This window comes from Spermophilus citellus (assembly GCF_964194105.1).
Source record: "Spermophilus citellus genome assembly, chromosome: 2".
In the NCBI taxonomy this organism is placed as follows: Eukaryota; Metazoa; Chordata; class Mammalia; order Rodentia; family Sciuridae; genus Spermophilus; species Spermophilus citellus.
This window is the reverse complement of record NC_138183.1, coordinates 257346011-257362601: the sequence shown is the minus strand read 5'-3', so window position 1 is coordinate 257362601 and position 16591 is coordinate 257346011. Positions and strand designations below refer to the sequence as shown.

General features: G+C 55.5%; 1 protein-coding gene across 1 annotated transcript in view; it reads left to right on the top strand.

Moving 5' to 3' along the window:
* MUC5B (mucin 5B, oligomeric mucus/gel-forming) overlaps positions 1-7099 on the top strand; it is a gene marked incomplete at both ends in the record, with an annotated part of 36139 nt that extends 29040 nt beyond the window's left edge. The window contains 18 exons of the mRNA XM_081280505.1: positions 17-198; positions 520-706; positions 1370-1620; positions 1886-2072; positions 2237-2462; positions 2564-2739; positions 2815-2884; positions 3196-3296; positions 3716-3747; positions 3998-4178; positions 4458-4562; positions 4685-4722; positions 5102-5218; positions 5554-5628; positions 5737-5859; positions 6002-6047; positions 6247-6355; positions 6907-7099. Coding sequence (XP_081136631.1) covers positions 17-198; positions 520-706; positions 1370-1620; positions 1886-2072; positions 2237-2462; positions 2564-2739; positions 2815-2884; positions 3196-3296; positions 3716-3747; positions 3998-4178; positions 4458-4562; positions 4685-4722; positions 5102-5218; positions 5554-5628; positions 5737-5859; positions 6002-6047; positions 6247-6355; positions 6907-7099 — 2399 coding nt within the window. The remainder of the gene's footprint in view (positions 1-16; positions 199-519; positions 707-1369; positions 1621-1885; positions 2073-2236; positions 2463-2563; positions 2740-2814; positions 2885-3195; positions 3297-3715; positions 3748-3997; positions 4179-4457; positions 4563-4684; positions 4723-5101; positions 5219-5553; positions 5629-5736; positions 5860-6001; positions 6048-6246; positions 6356-6906) is intronic.
* Between the last annotated feature and the right edge of the window lie 9492 nt (positions 7100-16591).

The window sequence follows — 16591 nt, the reverse complement described above, 5'->3', positions numbered from 1 at the left end:
GTTTTCTGTCTCGTAGGCGATGTCATCTACAACAAGACCGACAGAGCTGGATGCAACTTCTATGCCATCTGCACCCAGGAGTGTGGCATTGAGCGCTTCCATGGCACTTGCCCCACCTCCTCACCCACCATGTCCTCCATCCCTGTGCCCCCACCCTCACCGCCTCTTGGCTGTGATAATGCTGTTCCTCCCCGACAGGTAGGCTTTTCTTACCCTGTTTTGTAGGGATTTTGTCTGAGACCTCAGGTTTCAGAATAGGGCCAGTACTTGCAATTGTTCTCCTGCCCTTAGCGGTGGCCCAGGACCAGCAGCACCACCACCGGCATCCCCTCAGGCTTCGTTAGTGACCCATAACCTGGTATCTTTTTGGGTGCAGGCGCTGAAAATCCAGGGTGTTGGTCATCACAGTCTTTTTTCCCTCTGGTGGCTCATGTGCATGTGACCTCAATCTTCGGTGTGCTGGGTGATAGGACCCCATGAGCCGCCCCAGGTTGGCACCCTGCTTGTCCTCTGCTCCAGGTGAATGAGTCCTGGACCCTGGAGAACTGCACTGTAGCCAGGTGTGAGGGAAACAATCGTGTCGTCCTGCTAGAGCCATCGCCTGTGGCCAGCATCACCTGTGTGAACCAGCACATGCCCATCAAAGTGTGGAGCCAGAGCCAGCCTTGCCTCTTCCACTACGAGTGCGAGTGTGAGCAGGCAGTGGGTGGGGAACAAGCTGAGGCAGAGGAGCAGGCCCTGCGTGCAGCAGGCTGGGAGGTGGCCAGCCATCACTGACTGTAGACTGACTGCACAGCGAACACGCTTGCTCTGTTAACCTGCAGGCGCATGTCCTCTGGGAAGGGCTAAGGATGCAAACCACGACCAGAGGGGATTTTTCTGGGGGTCTTGATGATCTGCTTCTGTTACCAAGGGCACAGGGCATCACAGTCCTGCTGGCTTTAGGACAGCAGACACCCACAAGCCTCTCCGTCCTGAGGCCAGAGGTCCCAGATCAGGATGCAGGCCAGGCACCCTGAGAGGCCTGGGAGGGCCCTTCCTGCCTGTTAGTTCTAGGGGAGCCAGGCGTCCTTATCTTGAGGCCACACCACTCCAGTCTCTGGCTGTGACTTGTCATGGCCTTCTCTGTGTGTCCTCTCCTCTCTCACTGGATTCAGGCCCACCAAGGTAATGCAGGTTGATCCCATTTGGACCCCTTTCCCCATAAGGTCACAGACACAGGTCCAAAGGTACATATGGCTTATGGGGACAAAATTCAAGTCATGACACACCTTTTGTATATGAGGCAACTGAGGCCTAGAGACTTGTGTGGCTGCCCTGAGTCACAGTGGGGCTGAGGAAGAGGACCTCCAGCCTGTGTGTCCCACAGGTTTCTGCAGTGGATGGGGCCACTGGAACTTCATGACATTCGACGGTACCTCCTACTCCTTCCGGGGCAACTGTAGCTACACCCTCATGAGGGAGATCCACCCTCGCCACGGGAACCTGAGCATCCTCATTGACAACCACCACTGCAGGGCCCACGACATGGCCAGCTGCCCCCAAGCCCTCCGAGTGCACTACGAGTCCACAGAGATCATCCTCACTACCACCAACACCAGCGCAGGAGAGGAGAGCCTGGTGGGTCCCTGGGCAGTTGGAGCAGGCCCTCCCCATGCAGAGGCCAGGAGTGTGCCTTCCTCCCTGCGGTGGCAGTCCCCAGGGGTGCAGGAGGACCCATGGGGCAGGCTGCCTGAGGCAGAGCATATCTGTAGGCCCCATGTCCCTGAAGGAAAATCCAGTCTCTAGGATGGAGGTGTACATGCTGGCCTCCAGTGCTTAGGGATCAGAACCCCTAAAAGCTGCCCGGACCTGCCCCTGGCTAGGGTTTCCTGCACTTCCCCAGATCCTTTTCAACCAAATGCGGGTGAGCCGGGGCTTCAGCAAGAACGGCATTAGCGTGTCGGTGACGGGGGCCACCACGATGGGCGTCCACATTCCTGCTGTTGGCGTGAGCATCACTTTCAATGGGCACACCTTCCAGATCCAGTTGTCCTATGGCTACTTTGGCCACAACACGGAGGGCCAGTGCGGTGAGTGGGTGCAGCCTGGCTCCCAGCTGTCTGCTCTCCCCCAACCACCTCCCCAGGCCAGAGCCAGCTCTGGGCCTCTCAGTCGGTAGAAGGACTTGGGTCAGAGGATACAGCCAGAGGCTTCCTGGGCTCCAGCCTGCAGTGACCTCTGCCCCACTCCCCAGGCACCTGCACCAACAGCCAGAGTGATGACTGCCGCCGGCCTGATGGCACCATCGCCCCCACCTGCCAGGACATGGCCAAGACCTGGGTGGTGCCTGACAGTAGCCGAGAGGACTGCCAGGCAGTACCCAACCTTCCTGTCACCACCAGCCCCCCACCCCCAGTGTACAGCACAACTAGCTCCACCCCCTGCCCCATCTCACCCCTCTGCAAACTGATGCTGAGCGGGTGAGTCCTTGGCTTTGATATGGTGGTCGTGGGCAACAAGCCCTGCCCAGCTGGATTCTGCTGGGCACAGAGCACTTAGCCCTGCAACCTCTTGTCTGTAGGGTCTTTGCTGAGTGCCACAGCCTCATCCCACCTGGTCCCTTCTTCCATACCTGCGTGAGTGACAGCTGCCAGGCTGACACCCTCATGCTTTGCCAGAACCTGGAGGCCTATGCGGCACTGTGCCGCTCCCGGGGCGTGTGTGTGGACTGGCGCAACGCTACCAGTGGGCTGTGTGGTGAGTGGAGCAGACCCAGGCTTCCAGCCTCCTGAGCCTGCCTGATGCCCATCTAACACCTGTCTCTGCCCACAGACCACCCCTGCCCACCCACCAAGATGTACAGGCCATGTGGCCCCATGCAGCCTGCAGCCTGTGACTCCAGGTGAGCTCAGGCTAGGCAGTGGCTTCCTGGGCTCCAGCAGTCTTCCAGGGGCAGCAGTCTCCTTGGTCTGTGTAGGCCAGCCGGAGGTCCAGAGGAACCAGAAGACCAGAGCACATTGGGGCTCTGACCCTGAGCTCTGTGGCCCCCAACTCCAGGACTCCCTGGAACTCCTCCAGAGCTTCCAATCCCTTGGGCAGGGCAAGACACCAGGGAGGATGCCCATCTACATTCTGACTCTGGCCACTGTGGCCATCCCCACCCTTCCTTGGCTGCTTGTAAGGGGCTCAGAATCCTGCTCTTCTTCCCTGTAGGACCCACAGTCCCCTGAGCTCACGACTGGCTGAGGGCTGCTTCTGCCCTGAGCACCAGCTCCTCTTCAGCTTGAGCGCAGACATCTGTGTGCCCGAATGCTGTAAGCATGTTCCCCGCTACAGAACGTGGAGCCCATCTTCACCTGCACAGACAGGGTCCCCTGTGTCACAGGTCCCATTCTGCCAGGCCAGAGCATAAGGTGGCCACAGCAAGGCCTACAGTCTTGCAGAGCCCCAGTGGCCCCCTGGAGCCAGCTGTACAGGACATAGAGCTCTTGTGCTTGTTACTGCTCCTGTCCTGGGCCACTCAGGACTGGAGTAGCAAGGACCCCTGGAAAACTCCCCACCCCAAACCCTGTCCCAGCAACACCACACCCATGAGTTCTCCCAGGGCTTCTGCTCCATCCTGGTGGGAAGACAAAGGCCTAAAGTGGGCGGGCGACCAGTCCCAAGAGCACACACAGTCCGTGGCCTGGGTCCCATCTACCCAGCACCCTGAGTGACTCTTCCCTTCTTCCAGCCTGCGTGGGACCAGATGGGTCTCCTAAATTTGTGAGTGGTTCTGCCCCCACCTGCCCCTACCCCAACCTGAGATGAGGGAGGGAGGGAGCGAGCACCCTACCTTGAGTGGCCAGCTCTGCCACAGTCCTGGGGCTGACATCCTTCCTGCCCTGTCACTCAGTCTGCGAAAGGCCAACCCTGCTGATGGGGACCTGGCTTGCTCTTGCGCAGCTGGGAAAGCTGAGACCTCATCTGGAGCCAGCCCTGTAGCCTGTAGTGACCCTGGCATGGTCTTTTGCAGCTGGGAGAGCAGTGGATCAGCAACTGCCAGTCCTGTGTGTGTGATGAGGGCTCAGCATCCGTGAGGTGCAAGCCGGTGCAGTGTGAGGTCCAGGACCTGCCCCTGCAGTGTGGGCAGCCTGGTTTCATGGCCCTAACCAGGCCCCAGGCCGACAACCCCTGCTGCTCTGAGACACTGTGTGGTGAGCACCCAATAGCAGGAGTCGGGGTTGGGGAGCAGAGGGGATGTGTGTCCTGGCCTGACCTTAGCTGGACCACTTGGTGGGGCAGCCTCCAGGCGCTTCGGTTTTCCACCTGAAGATGAGGCTAGTACCTCTGGCTTGACCCCTAGATGGTCCCGGGCTTGGGAAGGGTTGGGGGTGAGAAGCATAGCAGCCCCTGAGAACCAGAAGCCTACACATCCAGGAAGGGACAGAAGCATGCCACTGGGCGGCTCCCCTGACAGGCCCCCTTCTCCACAGTCTGCAATGTGACCACCTGCCCCCAGGACCCACCTGAGTGTGGGCCTGGGCAGGAGCTGACCTACACCCAGGAACAGAGCAGCTGCTGCCCCAACTTCAGCTGCCGTGAGTGGAGTGGGCAGGGTGGGGCAAAGCTGCACCCCAACCCCCTCTGGGACCTTGTTGCTTAGGGGAGTGGGCAGGGCAGGGAGGGACCCAGGTGCACTCAGCCCTCCTTTTCCTTTCAGGACCTAAACTGTGCAACTACAATGGCACTGTCTATGGGGTAAGGGCTTGGCCTGGGCACGGTGCTGGCAGGTCTGGGGGGGCAGGTGGGGTGCCCATCTTCCTCAGTCCCCTGCCTCACCTCCACATTCCTGCCTCGAGGGTACATCTCTGCACCCTGTTCTCAAGAGCACTGGAAGGCTGGCCTCCATACCTGTTCATGCATTTCAGCTTTAGGGACCTTGCAGAAGGCAGTCAAGATGAACTCTGGGGTCCCTGCCCATGGCAGCCCCTGCCCACCAAGTCCTGTGCTCTGCTAGGGACACATTTACATTCCAGTTGAGGAAGAAACAGTTCCTCTGTGCCCCACCTGGCCACAGGGAGGGTCCTGGCCCTGAGTCCCACCCAGGACCCTTGGTGCACCCCCTGATCTACTCTAGGTTGGAGCCAACTTTCCAGGGGTCATTCCCTGCCACACATGCATCTGCGTCTCCATGGGAGCCCAGGCCCCAACTGTGCAGTGTAAGGAGGTTGCCTGTACCACATCCTGCCCCCAGGTGAGCCCGAGACTCGGAGACCCAGCTCCAAATGCCTACCTGGTGACAGCCACCAGGAGGATATTCCAGCTCAGCCTTCACTGGGGCCTTATTTTTCGCCACAGACAGGATATGAAGTAGGAAGAGTGGAAGGGGGATTGAAGGGACAAGACCTGTGGGCTACTGGGACAGGGGTTAGGCTAAGCAGGGACCAGTAGGAAGGGGGATATAGCACTGGGAAGGGACATGGCCTCACAGCAGGTGGCTACCAAGGAGGTATGCAGGCCCCCTGGCGTGTGGTAGGAAGGCAGGCTGGGCTGGAGGAGAGAGACCTGACCATCCCTTCTGCCCTTCAGGGCTTTGAGTATTCAAGATCAGACAGACAGTGTGTTCCGATCAGCTGCTTCACACCGGAGGGCCAGTCAGTCCAGGTAATTTAAGAAGGCTTTAGAGGTGGGACTCTCCTGGGAAATCGTCACCTCAGTGGGGCTCAGCTCCAGGCATTAACCCCCGCAGTGCCTTCCTTCCCTGCATTTCAGCCCAATGAAACCTGGGTCAGCAGCCATGTGGACAACTGCACCGAGTACCGCTGTGAGACCAAGAGTGGGATCCCCGTGCTGACCCCACGGCCCAAGCCTTGTCCTGACGTGTCCAACTGCAGTGTGAGCATCTGGGAAACCCCGCCCCAAGAGGCCCTACCCATGGGGAATTACCACCCCAAAAGACCCCAGTCCCGCCATGCCCAGGGAAGGTCTCCTGGAGTCCATCCCACTCCAGGAATGTTCCCTATCCTTGGCCCTGCAGGGGACCCTCAGGAAAGCTGGCTGCTGCTACTCCTGTGAGGAAAGGGGTGAGTCGAGGCTCCTTCCTACCACCTTCCAGTTCTGCCCAACGACTCCTGCCAGAGCTGACAGTCTTCTCACATGAGGCGGCAGTGGGACCCCAGGTCCCAGATCCATCCCTAGGAACGGAAGGGGTGGTTATGCATGGAGGGGAGGCTCCCCTGGTCCAGGGCCTTGCAGTGAGGATCTGGACTGTCTTTTTCCAAGCCTCGTGCCAAGTTCGTGGCACCCTGACCATCCTGCGGTACCAGGGCTGTGAGACGGAGACTGTGGTCAATGTCAGCTTCTGCGAGGGCTCCTGTCCTGGAGTGTCCAAGTGAGTGGACAACGTGGTCTGTCAAGAGGATGGCAGAGCTAATAGGCCACCCACAGTCACCCAGGGCCTGTCTGTTGGCCTGCTGACCAGCTCTGAGTCAGGAGGCCACACCTGCTACAGGAAGGAGGGAACAGGCTTCCAGCAGGGTGCCCTCTCCATGTCCATCTGCGCATAGCTCCATCCCTAAGGAATGGAAGGGGTGGTTATGCATGGAGGGGAGGCTCCCCTAGTCCAGGGGAGCTGAAGAGGCCAGGGGTAAACTCCAGGGCCTAGGGAGGATCCAGAAATATCTGCCCAGAGTTAGTGAGATGGAAGAGCCAGTTCATGGTCAGGGATCTTTGGGGTCCACAGAAGGCAAAACAGGGTGCAAAGTGACCCTGAACAACCAGAGAGCCCAGGAAGGGAAAGCCTGTGTGCTTGGGGAGATGACCAGGGGCCACTTGTGGACAGATGGGGCAGCTATCAAGAGCATAGAGGCCCATAAACACTGTAGTTGCTAAGAGAAACCTCAGGGATAGGGGGCCATCCTGAGGGTAGCACCATGTCCACAGGTACTCAATGGAGGCCCAGGCCATGCAGCAAAAGTGCACCTGCTGCCAGGAGAGGAGGACCCACCAGGAGGCTGTGATCATGCGGTGTCCCAACGGCACAGACATTCAGCACACCTACACCCAAGTGGACGAGTGCAGCTGCTCCCTGTCCTGCCTCTCCTTAACCCAGGCTCCCATGGACACACACATCTAGGGGACACTGGTGGGGAACATCCTGGTCCCCATCCCTGTGCCCCTCCTCCTGGAGCCAGAACACGCATCACTGACTACGAAAACCTTGGGTGGGCCTGCTCTGAGGGGCCTGTGAGCCTTTGTGGCTCCCAATGCCTCTGTCCTACTTCTCCCTGCCAGTGCCCTGGAACATTATGGACAGTGAGGATCCACTTGAGGAGGGCACAGGCAGGTGTCCTGTCCTCAGAGACCCTCCAGCCAGTCTGGGTCACTTACCATCAGGCCCCACCCTGGCCTTATGCCTTCCTGATGGCATCAAGATGCCCTGAAGCAAAACTGAGCACCTGCTGCTGCCATCTCACCACAGACCTGGGGGCCCCAACCCACAGGGCTCTAAGAGGCAAGATTTTCTGCCAGGCGCCAGGGAGCTCCATCAGGCATGGGGGCTACCTGTCCATGTCTGCACCCTAGGGCTGGCAGGAGGGGACTTGGGGGCTGCTAAGGGTGGGATGGAGGGGAGCCCCCAAGTACCCCTCTGCTCACTTAGCCTCAAACTACAATAAACCCTGGCATTGTGTGTCTCCTTCCTGAGTCTTTATCTGCCAGCTCTATCTGTGGGCCTGTTCTAGCTGCTGAACCGGCAGGGCCACACACACAAAGAGCCTCTGGGAGGGACAGGCAGCAGGGCAATGGGAATCTGTGGGTCATGTGCAGGCCCCTGGGCACCACTGGATGCCAATCTTGGGCTGTGGGTATACTGGCCAGGCCTGCAGACACCAGCCTAGCCATTATAGGGATGGGGGGAGGGGGGCAGCTAACGTATGTGAGACTGGATCACATGCAAAGACTGAAGAGTCTGTGGACAGCAGAGAGGCAACCCTGACCCCAGACATCATGGAGGTGTGGCTGCCTCCCAGCACGGGAGTATGAGGTGGGGGCCGGATATGTGCACAGCCTTGCTCAGGCCCCAGGGGCTGCAACTGATGCTGGCACTCCATGTCCACCACCACCTCCAACTCAAAGGCTGGGGATATGGAGGTGGGGTGCAACAGGAAATCTACCAACGAGGACACATAGTGTGGGACGCAGGGTACCCTAACTGGGCTTGGCTGCATAGGAAGGGCAAGAAATGAAAGCAAGAAATTAAGTGGGCAAGGGCCTACTATAGGTGGTGCCGCATCCTGGGGAGGCAGAGACCATGCTGGCTACCATGCTGACCAAGAAGCCTTTGAAGGGGCAGGGAGTCTCTGCCTCAGGCTGTCCAGCCCCCAGGACGTGGCAGTAGTCAGGCCCTGCAACATAGAGCTCCTGCTCCTTCCTAGGGCCTGATGAAGAGCATCTGGTTTCCCCTCATGGCCATGGCCAAGCCTGGCAGGCAGGCCACCCCACAACTGGACCAGAGGTAGTCCAAGGGACTAACAAGGCCGCAGGTGAACAGCAGGGGCACATGTGGTCACTGGGGTCACCTTCTTCATGTTTACTCTACATCTCGGAGTCTGACCTCCTAGAAAGTGTGGCAAGTCCCTTCTCTGTCTGGGTCTCTATCACACCAGTCATTCCCGTGACAGTCACCTGCCTGGGTCAAGCACACATGCCAAGCTTTCAGTGTGCCAGGGCATCATCCTTTCATCCCGACCAAGGTCTCATGCAGTGTGTGCTATTACTGTTCCCACTTTACAGATGGGAAACTGAGGACAGAAATAAGAAGATGCTTCAGAAGGGGTAAAAGTCCTCTCTAAACCACAGGTTCATTGCAGTGCCAGGGGAGGTAACTGCAAAAACAGACACAAGGAATAAAATCAAGAGTGCTAGTTACTTTAAATATATTTAAAGGGATTTCTGGCTTCTAGATGGAAAAGTGGGCACCTCTTTTCCCAAAGATAAAAGCATGACAATGAGAGGAACTTTAAAGTAGGAGCAACTGAAAGTGACAGTGAGTTAGAGGACAGATGCCCTCCTGAGAAGGACGGACTCTGGAAGCACTGACGGTGAGCTTACAGGAAGTGCACTCTTGGCCCCAGCCACCAGCCCCTCAGGAAGCCAGCACTCTAGAGTGCCAAAGCTCCAACAAAACGGGTGAAAGGCCCGGTAGTAGGATTTCTCCCCCAAGATTTAAGGATACTGAGGACAGATCTCAAGTTTTGATATCTTTCTATTGAGCTCCATAGAAAGGAACAGAGAGGGCAGAGAGGCAGTATATGACGAGGTAGTGACCTTCCAGAAGGAGAAACAAAAGCCCCGGGACTGAAGGCACTCCAAGAATGCCACAGAGATGGAGAAAGGCAGTCCACTCCTCACTCACGCGGTGAGACTCTGGAACACCAAGCACAAACATCAAGGTTGCCAGGTAGAAACAGCAGGTCACCTGCTGAGGAGCACAATTCTGGTGGCCTCTGGCCCCATGTCAGTTGTGCTGGACGTCAGGAGACAGTGTGCAGTGCCTGAAGGTGCCAAGGAAAAATGTCTCTAAGCACAAAGTTCCACACCCAACAAAACTCTTCTGTAAGAGTGGCAGGAAGACACTGGTGACAAAGAGTCAGGCAGATGCCTTACACAGACCCTGCATGAACTAGGGGTGAAGCTGGCCTGTGGCAAGAAGAGTGACAGAGAGCAGCCATCCTGAAGCACTGTAAGAAGAAGCACCCAGAAATCACGCAAAAGCTCACCCTCTCAATAGGCACACTGGTCTGCGTCTTTCTCTGTGGCTAGTGCTTCCGGGAAAGCACTTGCCTGCGCTGGGGCCCTCTTTGGAAGTGCTACAGTTACACCTTCCACCTTACACTCTGCATCCACCAGGGGTGGTGTCGGAGTGGTATGAAGGAGGGTCTGAGCCACTGTATTTCCTTCCTCTGGCCCATCACCCTGGGCCAGGTCTTCCTACAGTGGTGTCAACTGCCTGGGCTTTGTGATCTCAGTGTCAACAGCAGCCTCTGCCATCTCACAGCTGAGGGTCTTCACTTTGAGCTATTCCCACAAGATGCATCCATCTCTTCAGCCTTCCCAATTGCTGCATAAGGAGCTTCCAAAGAGCCACAACAAAAAGAAACAAAACAAAAAAACTGGCTTGCAGGACTTTGATGGGGTTGTGTATTGTCAGCGAGGACAGCATGCAGACCAAGGCAAGGTGGCCATGGGGATGACTGGGTAGCAGCTAGGAAATGGCAGGCTTGGACCCATTCTTCACACATCAGCCCTTCTGCTGCTGTGGTTTGGCAGTGCTGGAGGTGGAACCCAGGGCCTCAGGCACACTAGGCGCACACTTTACCACTGGGTACGACCTAACCCCATCCTTCATGCCAAGGACACATCTACTTGGATGGATGACCCAACACCAAAGAAATAGAAGTTAAAGTATACAAGCAGTAGAAAAAAATATGGGTAAACATATTTAAGCCCTGAAAATGGAAAAGGCTTTGCTAATTATGAAGAGAAATCCAGAAACTCTAAAGGAGAGAATAAAAAATTTGACAACATTGGGTGGGGGGTACTTTTTGGGCTGGGATTGTGGCTCAGTGGTAGAGCGCTTGCCTCACATGTGCGAGACTCTGGGCTCAATCCTCAGCACTACATAAAAATAAATAAGTGAAATAAAGGTATTGTGTCCAACTCCAACTAAAAAAATAAATATTAAAAAACAAAACTTGTACATGAAACAAAATCAACAGCAAAATAAAAGGCAAAAGGCAGACCAGCAACACAGCCATAGCCCCCAATACAGAAGAGCAGCTAAGAACAGAGAAGAGCCCAGTGGTCCTGAAGACAATAGACAATGTAAGCCAGAAACAGAAGAGATTCTTTGCAAAAAAAAAAAAAAAAAAAAAAAAAAAGGAAAACAAGCATCCCTCAAACTCACTCAATCTCACTCTCTGAAAGAGATTCAAGTAGAGAGGCTGCCCTGGCAGGCGGGGTTGGAGGGGTCTGGAAAGGCCTGAAGATCTCAGGTCCCTCCTGGGCTCAGAGAACTATTTCAAACGACTCAAACACAGCGACTGAACAGACCCTCCAGGGGAATCCACTCCAGTAGGCCACAGCCCTGCCTAGCTCTGCTGCCCCCCTCAGGCCCCTTCCTGTTCTGCACCACCTCCCAGGGCCTGTACTTTTCTGCCCCAGCTCACACCTGGCATCTCTCTGAAGGGCTGTGCTCAAGTGCCTGAAACTGCCTCCCTTGGGAGGAGACGTTAAGCCAAAGTGACTGAGACGGGACTACAGGAAAACCTGGCTGGTTAAGGGCTCCCCTGAAGCTGCCCTTTCTGTCGGCACCCCACTCCCTCCCTCCTTGCATTCCCCTGAGAGTACGTCCTTAAAAAATTACACACTAAGGGTCCTCTGACAGTCTGCTTCTGCAGAACTGTATCCAAGACCTACAGCACCAGAAGCAGTTCTGGTGAGCAACCAGTAGCAATGGGACTCTGGGTAGGATCTGTTGTCTCAGCCAGAGGGCAACATAGGCCTCCTACAGAGCCTGAGATGCTCACCTGTTCCGAGTGGGGGTGCAGGCATGAGATAAGCTGCTGGCCCAAATGCCCTGGCACAAGAGGTGACAAATATGGCCCAGGAGCTGATGGGCTGGGGTCACACACCACTGAGGTTGGAGAGAAAGACAATAGGCTCTTGTCTGTCAATGCAGGTGAAGGCCTGGTAGGAAAGCCAGACCTCTGGCATATTTAAAGCCAGACCATCTCCTGCAGCTGGAAGGTACTGAGTGCTGGTCCAGAACTCAAGTTCAAGAGGGCAGGAGGTGAAAATGCATGCACCACTGGGTCTCCTCTGCTGATGCCAGGCCCTGATGGAAAGAGTGGGACCCTGAGACCCAGGGTTGGGATATCACCTAGAGGCCCCTGAAAATGAGGCCCCCCAGACCTGCAGAGCCTACTGATACAGCCTCACTGGTTGCTTGATAGAGCTGCCCCCTTGCTCAGACTCCATGAAGGAGCCCCACCTTGCTGGAGGCAGATACCTGGCAGAGCACTGCTGGCACTGCAAGTCTACCCACACCTCTGCTCCTTGCAATAGTCCAGGAACTCAGGCCCAAGCACAGCTGGGCTGAGGAATGGGGACCTCCTGGGTATGAGGGAAGGAGCCAGACAGGGCCTGGGAAAGATGCCTCACCTACAAAGGCAGTGAGGAGGAGGTAGAGGAGGCCACCCAGGAGGAGCTGTCCTCTGCAGGGGGTGCTGAAGGTGCAATATCTGCCACAGAATCAGGCTCCCTGAACAGCAGCAGAGGTAAGAGGAACCTGAGAGCAGAGCAAGGTGGCAGCACCTCAATGCCAGAGGTCCCAGAGGTAGCTAACAAGAACAATGCACAGAGCAAGAACAGAGAGTGCAGGCTGATATCAGTCCCCTCGTGGAAGGCCCTGACCCCTCCACCCACTTCCAAGTCACTGGTAACGGAGAGGTGGGTTCCCTTATTATAAGGGCCCTCGCAGTCATCCAAGGTGTTGGGAACCTGGGCCTTCCCATGGCACCACTGTGACCTCTGCTAGGTAAGGCTGTGTGGGGTCAGATGCTGGAGTCCTGGCCCAGGTCTGCCTTTTTGTCCACCTCATAACAGACCTACCTCATTTCCCACACAATTGGGATACTCAGTAGCCAGCACCAACCCAGAGACTGCTGTACCTGTTCAGTAAAAGAAACCACAGCAGGAAGGCCAAGTGGGACCTGAAACCACCACACTGCAAGTGCACTGACCTGCAAGCCAGAGCCTGAGCTGACAACCCAAGCCCAGAGGTCAGAGCCCGTGGCCCAGGCTGAAGTTAATCATCTCTTCTCTCCTTTAAAACACAAGGAGAGGACTGGGGCTATAGCTCAGTTGGTAGATGCTTGCCTTGCATGCACTGAGGCCCTGGGTTCAATCCCCAGCATCACGCTAATTACATAAATAAATAAAACACGAGGAGAACCTACTGTCCCTCCAATTACCCAACATGTCCCTCTTTTGCATTGTTGCCAAGTATTAAGATTACTTTATCCCACCTTAAACATTATGGTTTACATTGTTCACATAGTCATGCTCTGTTCACTGTGACTATTATTCTCTCATTAGACCCAAGATATTCTTGGCCTCTGTCCTTTCAGACCCTGAGTCCCTCACTGACCCCACCATCCATTCAGAGGCCAGGTCTCATCTCCTACCTCTCAACCTGTCCACGTGTCTCTCCTCTATGCTGCCTGCCAGAGGACCCACGTCTGCAGAGATGTGCACTCTGGGGTGGCAGTGCCCACTGTTAGGCATTCTCGGGTTCTTCCCATGCCGTGTGCTTTAACAGTCCCTTCTTGTTCACACTGCACCTTAGTCTATAAAGGTCAGGGAACCCTGAATGCCCGGAGCCCAAGGGTCTGACTGCTTGCTGCTTCCTTGTGGAAGACGCCTCCGGTGCTCTCAAACTGGTAAATGCATGTTTGGCAGCCCATGTCAACCACACGTTCCTATAGGAAGACGTGCTTTTGCTTCTACCACCCTGTGGGGACACCCGTGGATCTCACAGAGGCTTCCTGAGCTGCACAGGAGCATGGACCAAACTCCAAGTCAGTAGGGAGGACTGGGTCATGAACTTCCAATGCCCTGGCAAGCCCCTTTCCTTCTCGTCTGTGTGTGCCCACAGGTGGGTGTTTCCATACACTAGGGATGAGGTTCCATACACTAGGAGAGTATTGCCTCCTCTCCAATGTCCTGGCTTGAATGAGGTCTGATCCTGATCCAGGCCTGTCATCAGCTAATGCCCTGTATGTTTCAAGGCATCAGACCTCTACGCCCGTCCACAAAGGGAAGCCAATGGAGTGTCTCCCAGTGCTGGCACTGTGACACATCCTGAAGAAAATGCAGCCAATGGAGACCAGGCCCTCCTCTGAGCCCTCGACGGTTCCATACACAACTCACCCCCACCTTGGGGACTTCCCCACTTTCCTGTGGGCCCAGCTCTACACTCAGAAAAGTGTATTTGAGCTTTTCCCCCTGGAATTTTAGGTATTCTGTCATGAGGGGCTCTGCCCCATTGCTCCCAGGTGGACAGCTGGTTCCTTAACTAGTCTAGTCATCGTCTGAGGCGCACTGTCCCTGAGCAGGGAGTCACATCAGACCCCCAAGAAACAAGTGGTGGTACCCAGTTCTGGCACACTACCAAGTCAAAGTAGTCTGGAAGAAAGAAATTACAAAAAATAAGAAAGGTGCTTGACAACAGGGAGCCAGTAACAACTGCAATCCACGCCTATGGCCACTTTAGAGCCAGAGCTCCAATTCTCGTACCTCTAGTGGGAACAACAAAAAGGCCAGGCCTTTACGGTTCTGCCTCCCTCACTTTCAGTTTTCATCCTTACAACCCTGAAGCAAGTTGCTATTACTGAGTGCATCTGCCGATTCTGACCAGGTCATCACCACTGCACACCAGGAGCCTCATTAAAAAACACTCGAGAATGAAGATGGCAAACTTTCCCTTAGGGGACTTTATTTCTCTATTTTTGTATGGACCGTTTATTAAATAAGAAGACTGAAAAGTAAAAATATATTTTACAGTCAAAGAAAAATCTGGATATGGATTCCCCCACACATAGCAAATATCCAGGGACACACAGTTCTGAGACGACCCCACCAACACCCGCACAGCGGGTTTCAGCCAACGGCAGAGAGTCCATTAAGGGAAGAGACGGCCTCGAGAGGATGCGGCGTAATCAAACTACACAAAGTCCTTCTCATCACACAGAGGGCGAGGTGGAAGCCAGAGGGCACAAGCTCTAGCGCACAGTGGGGCTGACAGGGAAGACCAGCCTCACTGAACACTGGGTGTGGCTTGCCATAGCCTGCATCCTCAAACACAGGGACAGGAGCAGCCAGACCCAGCAAGAGCTTGCCCCCAGCCAGGAAGGAGCCCGTGTGCTCTGCCCTGACCTCTGCCTTTGAGCTGGGTCAAAACACTCCTTCCAAGCATGGCAACCTTTTACCAATACTGGACACAGGTTGCGACATGGTGAGTGAACAAGAACTGAGAGCACGACACCTCCCACTGCCCCGGACTCCCAACAGAAGATGACACACAGTGAATGGAAGAAGTCCTACTTAACTAATGGCCTAAGAAAATGTGGTCTTTTTTTGGTCTATTAAAAAAATAAAGTGTTCATGAAAAAGAAAAGGAAGAAACCACAGGAAGTTCAAAGTCATCTTAAAACTGCCACTCTCCTCACATGAGTGCCAACCCACGAGAGCTGCCTCCATAGGTGCTGTGGTGGCAGCTCTGGGGTTGGTTCTGTGACGCTCTCCCTAGGACATGCCCAGCAGCAACACATGCATTAGACAGACAGCAAAATTATGACAGGACCCAGGAGCTGCAATCATACCTAGGCCCTGGAGGTGGGTGCTGCAAGCCAGCGAGCCCCATGCCAAACCTGCTGAGAGCACTGAGCCAGCTGCCTGGGAAGTCCTGTGCTGCCCACCACGCCCCCCTCACAGGCCCACCGCAGCCTGGGGTGGAGAATTCCAGCGGCTGGCTGGCGTGTTGAAGCAAGAGTCTATCAAAAGCACATGGATCTTCTGTACCCTGCAATTCAGAGCCTTATCAAAGGGGTACCTCCTCCTGCCCGTACCACCACGCTGCCTCAGGGTTACGGAAGTAAACACTATGAAGAATGCACTGTCCTCTAGTGAACCTCCAAATGCAGTTTTAGAGGGACAGAGGTTGAGACTTAAGCACGTCCTCCATCTAAATGTTTCAGGTAAGTGCGAACTGATAGGATGCACCTTCACACCTGTATCTCACAGCCAAAGGCTAGGTGCAAACACTTAAGAGAAGCAAAAGCAACTGCAATTCAATGCAAAAGGCAACACCGAAGCCTGGCTTCTCGGCACACAGTTTAAAGTGATAGTGCATCACTGGTGACCTGAGTCGGGCCTATCACCACATGTCACCCAGTCTGCCCCCACAGCAATGCTCACCAGAACATGGGTCCCACCACACTCCAGGGGGCTGCATGACAGACAAGTGCAGCTCCAGCCTAAGAGGTCTCCAAACACTGACGCCAGCTGGGTTTCCACTTCTGCCACCCACTGGACTACGGTCCTGGTGCACAGCATTCGCCTATGTCACGTCAGCAGCAGCCAGGGACCGGAACACGTAGGAGCAAAAGCAGTGCTGCACTCTCTTCCCTCCCCAACATCAGGCCCAGTGGTGAGGGCCTACCAGGAGGAAGAGAAGCCCTGGCATAGCAACCACAGAGTCAGAGATCAGCCTCCAGCAGGCGAAGGGCACAGTAGACACTCAGCAATTTCTAACACCCTGGCAGAGGCAGCTGCTTTCTGTAAGAATGCTTTCCACAACAGTGTGAGAAGGGGAGACACAGGTCCTTAAGCAATAGGAGCATGGGTCTGTGTAGTGACACGGCTGCCCATCACCCCCAACCCAAGATGAGGAGGGAGCTGCTCCACCCCACCAACAGTCAACAGGACTGCCGGGAACTGAAAACCCACATGCATCTTCAAGAACAGTGGGGAGGGTCAGCAAAGACGACCAAGGAAGGGGTATGTG